The 10,074-nt window shown below is 39.8% G+C and overlaps 1 protein-coding gene across 1 annotated transcript; it reads right to left on the reverse strand.

Annotated features, from left to right (window-relative positions):
• Positions 1-870: 870 nt before the first annotated feature.
• nrsn1 (neurensin 1) lies at positions 871-8,352 on the reverse strand. The gene is made up of 6 exons (XM_070835616.1): positions 8,266-8,352; positions 5,281-5,396; positions 4,151-4,243; positions 3,874-3,992; positions 3,551-3,738; positions 871-3,404 (listed from the first exon to the last, which is right to left on the reverse strand). Exons 2-6 carry the CDS (start codon positions 5,377-5,379, stop codon positions 3,301-3,303), a joined length of 603 nt encoding a protein of 200 aa, XP_070691717.1. The 5' UTR covers positions 5,380-5,396; positions 8,266-8,352; the 3' UTR covers positions 871-3,300.
• Between the last annotated feature and the right edge of the window lie 1,722 nt (positions 8,353-10,074).

Raw genomic sequence — 10,074 nt, forward strand, 5'->3', positions numbered from 1 at the left:
AATGTGTTTGTGAGTCACCATCCCACGAGAGGTGGTGGTGGTGGTGGTGGTGGTGGGGGGGGCACGGGTGCAAGAGACGGTGAGGTAGAGGGAGAGAGCAGAGAACAAGAGACAGAGAAAGGCAGAGGGGGCGGAGGCGGGTGTGTGCGTGTGTGTGAGTCATACAGTCTTACTGGTGGAGGTGATGATCCTCAAGGTGCTATTTCTGGAGTTACCATCAATTCTGGCTTATCTCCTTTTAGTGTGCATGTGTATGTGTGTGTGTGTGTGTGTGTGTGTGTGTGTGTGTGTGTGTGTGTGTGTGTCTGCACGTGGGTGTGTTAATAAGGCCCTGAATAGCTCTGGCACCCTTTTGCGCTTCTCCTACCTGACTGACTCTCCTGATTGATTACAGTAAAAGCTTCTACACAATGTAACGAAGGCTGATTATGTTGGAACACCATTGACACTTTGGAGTTTTTTATCAATGAAAACCAAACCTGATAATAACTCGTTCTTTCTCTGTTTTTCACCGTGAAGCGAAGGGGATACACTTTATGTTTAATAACAAAAATGACCTTGCTTGAACATGTACACTATATTGAACCAAGCCTGTATCTCAGGTACTTAAATATTTAAAATAGAATTGACAGAAGTGTCAGTTGTTTGGCAGAATTTAAAACAGCAAGGCAGCTATTTTACAATAAAAACATGACAAAAAAGCAATACAAAAGTGAAAAAATAAATCTAAATTTACACATTCAAGACCTTTCTGCTCTCAGTATTGTTAGGTATGGAGTATAATCAGTCATGAAGGTATACTGACAATATACAGTATGTTTATATGAGTTAAGTGTTGATGGGTGATTAAAAGGATAATTACAATCTTCAGACATTTTGAGCTTTTCAATTTTATTGTGTTTTTTGAAAAATAGACATACTGTATATAGAGATTGATATATAGTTGTTCTCCATCCAATTTACTGGGAGAATCCACTGTTACATCAGGAGACACTTGTCCTGGGTGACCATTATTTTCATCGTCAGATAAAGAACAGAAAAATATCCACTGTGAATTTGTGATTGTGATGCAGAACTCAACGTTGGTCGTCGTAAAGATAAAAAAAACAACAACTCACAATTCACAGCATGGATCTAGAAGTCAGCACATTTATTGATCACTTAATAACGCTCTGACCACACTGGAGGTTTTGTTTGTAACAGCTTGTTTAACAGTTTGGTTATTCTTCTTGTCCTGGAGGTTTGCAGCTTAAGAGTGGTTTAGCAAGTTCCTTGAAAATGTCTGAATTATTGAGATGTTTGTCTTCATAGTTATGGCTACGTCTTTGTCTTGTATCTGAGACCAAATCTGTTCAAATAAAATCACAGAAATTTAAGTAAAAGTAGAAAGACAGAAGAGTATAGGGTTGTGGGAATCATTTTAAAAGGTCAACTTACATGAACATAGGTAGCCAGCACAGCAATTCATTATGTTATACAGCAAGTGTCTAGCATTGCTGCTGCATGGATTTTCGGGGAGGAGGGGGGAGGCATGTAGCTTGATGGCACTTAGACTGTGACCATCACTATGAAAATTGTCCTAAAAATTGTCTGTGTACAATTAAAAGAGTAATCAATCAGCAAAAATAACAATTGAAAGTGGCATGGTCACAATATTTCAAATATATTTATAGAACATAGAGACTAAAAGTTTTAAAAAGCAGCAAAACATGACTGTTAACAGCTGATTGTGCTTGTGTGTCGCCAAGCTTGTATCAAATGAATAAAATGAAATAAAAATCTTCTTGATTTAATTTCTGTTTCACATAAAGAACACACATGAATATGCAACCACTTAAAACAAAAAAAGCTTTGATGATGCAACGTTTCACTATGTTGATGGCATCGCATACTGTTCAGCTTGACTCGGCATATCCTATGTAGTTTCAAGTTTTGTGTGCGAGCGCAGGAAGGCAGCTATTGTATCTAAAACGACAAGCGCTGTCAAACACGACAATGATGTGATCTCACTGGAGAGCTGGATGTGCTCTCTTCATCCCCCCGTTTATATAACACATCTGTCATCTTGTTTGTCTCTCATCCACCTTCATTTTAACATGCAGCACCTGCACGTTTTTTTCTTCTTTTTTTTTTTTTTACCAACTCCAACATTTTGATTCAAAATGTTGAAAACATGTGGCAGCAAGGATAAACAGGTGTGTGTTTGTAACAAGGAGACAAAGAAAGGAAGAGCATAGGTAAGCATAAGGTAATTTAGGAAACGTAAAAACTAAGATAGAACTCATGATAAATGTCTTATTTGTATTTTCTGGAAGATTTTCTGTTTGATAATGATTTTTTTTAATTGACAGATTGCTCTGCGTGTCCCCTCTGGTTCAATGTACCTTTCATCAGTTTGTCTGGTCTCGTCTTATCGATCCTGTCTGAAGATTCATTGAAGGAGACAAGGTCAGAGGCCTAATGAGGCAGAATAAAATGTCAGTGTGAAATCTGTCCTTAAAGTCTGTAATCTATGTCTCTAATCTGTCCTTATGATGTGTGAACTATCTGCTCAGACTTCTCTTGGCTTGTTGTTGCATGTTAAGAGCACTAAAACAAAGTACTGGTAAGTTAAAGCAAATGTATTCATATTGTGCGGTTTTGACAAATTGCTGTGAGTGTTGTAATGAATTTGTGCCGCATCCGCATGTACACACAGTAGACACAAGGTATTCTGCACATAGAAAACACTCCATCCTCTGATGTCCTCTTAGACACTTAGCAGAGATAATGGTTGTTGTGTCCAGGGCTCCTTTTGATCATGTATGGGAACGAGGGCCAATCATCAATAAGTTTTAACACTGCATCTGTTGCTCTACACCATCCTCTTTTACAAAATGTGAATCCTCTCGATGGAAAAACACTCAGTGGAAACTATGATGTTGTTGTTCAGCGACTGTGTACTATTGATTTGTTTCTGTGGTTTGTTTTTCTGGGTAGGGCTCCAGACCTGCATGTGCTTTGTTATTATTATTATTATTATTATTATGAATTTCATGCAACTGATGTGCAAACAGAAGATTTAAACTTTGCTCAGCTACACCTTAACGCTGCACCTATTTAACCTTGAGAACAAGCTTTAATGTCAAAAACAGCAAATAAAGATGAAGAACCAATACTATCAGTCATGTAAGCTGACCTTTCAAAAGAGAAAATGCACACATGGATCCACACACACACATGTTCGCACACACACGCAGTCTGCACAGCAATCAATCATCACGCACTGTTCTTCACTTTATGCCTTCATCTGGACTTCTGTCAGGTCTCCGACTTTGTGGTTGTTGGCTGGATGTTCTGGACTTTGGAAAGTGTGACTGGCACCTTTCCCTCTCCGGGGGTCGGTGCTCTCATAATGGGGGTACCTGTGAGATAAACAGTTCTGCTGTGTGGAGTACTCATACAAAACATCATAACAGTGAGAAAAAATAAACACTCTCACTTGCTGTCCTGCATTTCAACCTTCATTCAATAATGTGTCATAATAAGGCGGTAGAGGGTGACACCTTACCAACTGTTGCATGCAGATCTGCCAATCTCTCCTTAAACTTCTGCTGCAGATACAGTTCTTCTTTGGAGTAGCTTTTGGCAAAGGCAGACAGCAGGAGACCCACAGCCATGGAGGTGCCTCCCACACAGAAAAGCACAGCACCAGTCAGCTTACAGACATCCAGTGCGCGGTTGAAACTGACTGCATGGCTGTTGAAGAAAAAGTTTAAAGAATCAGTTAAAAGTGTAACATTAATATTTGTGCAACCAAAAGTCTGGCACAAAAAAATCAACAAGTTAAACTGTGATATACAATCTTTATTCAATGAATGTATATACATCTACCTGTCAACAAAGAGGAGATCATCCTCGCCAAATGCTTCGATCCTGGTTGGAGTCGCATAACCAACCAAAACAACAATGAGGCCTGCAAACAAGATCAGGGTACCGAACGCGAGACAGACCTGGTGAGGAAAAAGAAAAGAAGTTGCAGGTTTTGTTCTATGTAGCAAAACCTACGTCTTGCTGTAATTACAGATCATTGCTTACAACACAATATGATCATCCAAATAACAGCAGGTGAGATTTGGTTTTGTTTGAACAAGCTGAAGGTTAAGCTCACCTTCCAGAGTAAAGAGCTCCACCTGCTAGGCGATCTCTGAATCTGAAAATCTTCATCGTGTTCCCAGATAGACGCTGTGCACTCCTCATAAAACTGGATCAGAGATGAGAGTTCTTAATTTTTTTACATTTTAAATGTGGAAACTGAAAGCCACAAGAGATCTAAAACTAAATCTAAAACCTCAAAAAGAAACAATGAAGCAAAATGATAAATAATCACTATATATATATATATATATAAATAATAATATGACTGTAAAGATGATTGATAGAGGAGTTGGATACATGGAAGGATCAAATTAGTTCATTCTGATTTTCTATCATGATGGTAAAAGGAAAAGATCTAGGTGACTCTGAAAGAGGGTTAATGGTTTGGGGCATGGATGGCAGGAGCTTCAGTCACAAAGACTGTTCAGCTGGCTGGTGTTAAAGTAGGAACAGTGACTAAGTGGCATCCGCATTTAGCTCTATGGGAACGACATCAGTAAATGGGGTCGGAAATTGTTGTTGATGATCGCGATCCACGTACATTAGTGCAATATGTGAGGAAAAACAGGCTCAATCAGGTGACTGAGAATGTCAATGTGTGACATGATCACACTGCTTCGGCAAGAACAGTCCATCAACTGTTCCAAAGAGAGGCATATTATAGCAGCACTGCCATGCATAAACCCCTCATTACTAACATGAATGCACGTTAGAGAGTTCAGTGGTGTGAAAACCATAGGCACCAGCCTACTGAGCTGTGGAAAGAGTGGTATGGTCAGATTAGTCATCCTTCACCATTTCTCAACTAGTGGGCGAGTGCATGTGTGGCGTACACCAAGAGAACAGTTCAGGCCTGAATGCTTGACCCCAACAGTGAGATGATCCCAGGGGCTCTGTTATGTTTTTAAGTGGCATTTTTCTGCCAAGGTTTGGGTCCTGTTGTCCCCATTGAGGGCAGGGTCTCGCAAATCGATACAAAGTCACCACATCTCCCTTTGGCAGAGTCCCAGTGACCTGTAGAATCAATTTCTAGGCACGCTGACGCTGTTCTAGTGGTACGCAGTGGCCCAATACCTTACTAAGACACTTGTTTTTTCCTTTGTCACTCATCTGTGCACATGCATGCGTGTGTCTGCTTTGTACCTGGTGTAGGTAGGAGCGGACTCCATACTGCTGGCAGTTCCCGCTGGCTTGAGCTTGTTCACCATACTCTGACCCACAGATCTCTGAGCAGGAAGTCATCCTTCACATCTGTCTATCTGCATGACGACACATAAACACACACACACACACACACATACGAATGCATCACTGCACACTTGCTTTAAGAAACCACCCACACGGTTTTTGGGACAAGTCTCTCATGGCTTTTACCCATGCATAAACATGCACAAACAAATATAGAGCACATTTACACATTCTCACACACAAGCATGCACCCTCACACCCGGTGCTACAAAGTTATGTAACATTCTACTGAAGGCATGGTTGCCTCAGTACATTGAGATTAATGATGTATCCCTCCTTGTCTGCTGTCATGAAATAAACCATGAAATATTACATCTCCTCGTTAGATTTAATACTGTGTTGGCTGGATGCAGAGAGTGCTGGCATGCACAGAGTTAACCTTCTTTTCTTTTTATATTGTGTTTCATGAAAAAATCATAAACTCACACCCGTTTTTTTTTGTGCTGTGCATAAAAAAATGAAGCAACATATTTTCTTGCAGTCAAAAAGGTTTCATAAAAGATATAAATTGAGAACATACTGTATAAATGACCTGAGAATGTGTCAGGTTTGTCGTTCGCAAATGAAATATACCACCAAAATAATAATTGTTTTCTATGAAAGAATAGATATCATGTTATATGTACTAACGAGTTTTGTTGTGGTAGATTTCCTGAACATAAAATTGTTAATGGATCATGTAGTATAAAGTATTTTCCCCAAACTCATGGTTTTGCATAATTTCATTGTAGGAATGGAACTATCAGCGTTGTCAAAGCTGCATTTCCATTATAACATTTATTATATAATTGTTTTGTTGCTTTAAAAGTAACTCTCCTTTAAAAAAGAGAAAGAAGGCAATAATTCTTTAATCTGCCCTTGGAAATGTTACTTTACACATACTTGCAATTCCCTCAGTGCCCATTTCAGATCCAGAGGCATTTCACAGTTCAGTGCCTCTATACAAACACACAGAACTATGTTTCAAGTTTTTTGTCAGCTGGCACTAAAATCTCAACTGCTGTTTCTGTTGCACCACAACTGAAACAGACTGGGGAGCAGCAGTGGGAATAACATGTTGATCCCCATGTTGGCATCATAGTAACGGTATTTTCCAATATATTATGGTTCCAAAGGCTCTTGTGACATGTGATAAATAGACATAAACGGCCTTCAGCAAACAGGCAATATATGTAGCTGATGTGACCAGATTCAAACTCAAAAAAAACAAAACCCAAACAACAAATTCATTACGATTTACGGTTTGTAAATCAATTACATCCGGCGGATGAAGTGATGTTTAAAAAATGCTGTAAGGAATGAATCTGTATTCTGAGATGTTACATGTAAACATTGTGGGAGGAATAATTCAAAAGTTGAGAGGACAGAGCTGATGTGTTGTCCTTCCATTGTACAGCAGCTTTATTTGTTATCTGAGCTTCCTTATTGCTTGTTATCGGTAATTATACTGACATAAATGTGTAGAGTAGATGGAAACGTTACCAGAATTACCAACCATGAATTCTCATAGAACATGTGAAATGTCAGGGATTGAATTAGCTAACATAATATGAGTGTGATTATTCTGCATTAAGATGAGCCACACTGTTCCCTGGTACCTCATGTTAATCATATTACTGCTTAATTTGTACCTGCTGAGGACTCACATGAACATCTGGCTCTGCCCAGATGCTGTGAAGTCTCTTTGCACCCATATCTGCATACAGTCGAGACAGTTTAAATAGTCGTCACCCAGCCAAATAATGAAGCATGTAAAATATTGGAATATGAGAGATTGATAAGATGTAATGACCTTCAATTTCTTTCAAAGTCATTTCAACAACGTGACATTTGCTTCAGTGCTCACAGGTCTAATCAGTGTCCTTGACCTTATCTGCTCCAGGACAACATTCAAAGATACAGAAGTAGGTATAAATAAATAATATAAGCAACGTAAATAGCTGAAACTAACTTACATATATGGGTTTTTGATTCACTGAATAACATAACTTTAAGAGTGTATAAACTGGGGCTCAATTAAAGCAATAGTATAAAAAACACTAGTGAAAATGGTGAAACACTACATTGAGGAGAGCTAACAGCTCACAGATGACTCTTCTGCAATGTGTTTTGACATTTTGTCCCCAACACAAGCTGGAAGGGTTAGCAAATATAAAGCAAAACTGAACGAACAGGTTTACACTTCGACCTATCTTGACCTGAATCAGGACAATGCTTTTCAAAAACAAAAACCAGAATCCATTCCTACAGTGATCGAGGCGAAGACCTAAATGAATTAACCCTGCCTACAAACGTGTCTGAACGGGAGCTGGCCGCGGTGCTGAACGCCATTATTCCCATCCAGCCCTCAGCCAGGCAGGAAAACACACAGACGTAATGTGTGACGCCAGTCTGAAAACAGACCTCATCCATTCGTCCTCCCAACCCCCCATGAGACGCAAATAGACCCGAGGCACGCTTTTTCAATTAAACTTAGAAAGGCGGACTTTGCATCGAACGCATTTTGGACTAAATCACGTCTTCTGCAACCACCTGGATGCGAAATGTACTCTCTAAATGTGACATGTGCAGGTACGAGCCTGGGGTGGAAGTTTTAGCCCATTTGATCAGGCTACCGACGCCCGAAACGCGTAGTTATAAATCAAGACATGAAAAAGCAAAACAAAAGTGACAACACAAAGCTTTAAAGAAAACATTTCCCACATTGTTTCCCTCCTCGTGAACGCTGCTTCCAGATGTGCAAGACGGTATCGCGTGCAAGGATGGCACCGCTGGAGGAAAGATGCTTTCATGATACGCTCTTCACACAATCAACAACCCAGCCGAGCTTCTGTAATTTCATAAATATCCTTCATAAAATCATTAAAATCAGTCATTTACCTGTCATTACCAGCTCGGAGAGTGATCACTCGCTGCTGTTCCCTCAGCCGGGTCCCATCACTCTACAGTCACTCTCCCCCCTCCTCTCTCTCTCTCTCTCTCTCTCTCTGCCTCTCTCTCTCTCTCTCTCTCCATCCATGATTCAGATTTTCACGCCGTCTACTGCGCAGGCGTCACATCCATGACAAAATATGATTCAATGGCGTGTATAAATAACCAGCAGGGTTGGAAAGGATGGCTTGATAGAAAGACATTCATTCACGATTCAACATTCATGTCTAGGTGGATTAATGGGTGAATGAATGAACAGATAGACAGATAGATAGATAGATAGATAGATAGATAGATAGATAGATAGATAGATAGATAGATAGATAGATAGATAGATAGATAGATAGATAGATAGATGTTAACCTGAGCATGCTTTCATAGGAAATTTTTTTCTCAGGGTAGCTGGTAATAATCTACTATAACATTTTACCAGAAGTAAGCGTACCAATGTGTGGACACTTTTGCAGGTACAGATATTCTTTCAACTTTATGCCTTTATGTACCTGTTGGAACATGCAAATATAAAATAGCACAAGCTCAAAACACAGTAAAGGGCCCAGAAAGCCGTCACAGGAACACATATGAAGACCTACGACAGCGAACAGAGTCACTTTTCCAGCTGTTTTCCAGAATTCCAGTCACATTCCTGGGCAGTCTATTTTTAGCACTGTCAGTGACGTACGTTGTTGAAGAAGTGTTAGTCACCATCATCTCAGTGCTACTCTTGAGGCAGGAATGACCCGGAGAGACAAACCACATCACGACTCAAATACGAAATCCCTGTTCAATAAGGAATGAGAAGGAGTGGGTAAAACCTGTTTCTCATCATTTATTCATTTTTGAGTCAGCACACAAACAGAAAACGAGAAAAACTTTTTACCTTCCAGGTTTTTAAGTTTTGTCAGAAAGCAAGCTGACTTCCGGGCATCGTCAATGTGTCCCTTACTGTAATAACTAAGTATTTTCTTGGATGCTCAGCTGCACATATTCACATGTAAACACTGAAAGTGGCCACAAGTGACCAACCATTAGGTTCACAGAATTGAGGTGGGCTAAAGCCTTGAGCGTTATCGTATTACTGAGTGTTCGTTGTGTTAAAATTGCTAAGTGTTGATGTGTGAGCACCGGTTTTCTTTCGGATTTTCAGAAATAAACCCTTTGTACAAGAACACAATGTTGATTGTCGGATTTACAAAGTTGTTTGACGATATTCTTGGGAAAATGTTGGATTCTGTTGTTTCTGGTTTAGGAATATAATGAAAGTTACATAAGTAGGGCTGGGAATAAGTACCCCTCCTATTACTATTCCCTCTCTGAGGTTTGACTAAGTGACAGTTAAAATGAGTGACTCCCACTTGCACCTGGGCAACATCACTCAACATTTATTAATCCTCAGTGGCTGTTTAAAAAGAGGAACATTGGATTACTGATATGGTAGTGAAAATTTACACTCAGGGGGTCTTTTCTTGGCAGAATTTCATTCAGCAGTGAAAGTGCAGTTTCCTCAGTCAAACAATATTCAGAGGGCTAACACAGGTAGGCTGTAGAGAATAAAGGCTGAACTACTGAGGCAACAATTTGGCAAAAATGGACAATCTGAGGCTGATTACGTACGAGCAACCGCGTGGACGGGTGACTCGGCCAGATGATGATCTGAGGCCAGAAACTCAAAATTGATCGCTGGTAGGAAGTAGGTCTATATGTACTGTACTTTATATAACATGTGGTAGCTGTGGTCGTTACACGAGTTATAGTAAT

The sequence above is a fragment of the Pempheris klunzingeri genome, chromosome 8 (genome assembly GCF_042242105.1).
Source record: "Pempheris klunzingeri isolate RE-2024b chromosome 8, fPemKlu1.hap1, whole genome shotgun sequence".
Lineage (NCBI taxonomy): Eukaryota > Metazoa > Chordata > Actinopteri > Acropomatiformes > Pempheridae > Pempheris > Pempheris klunzingeri.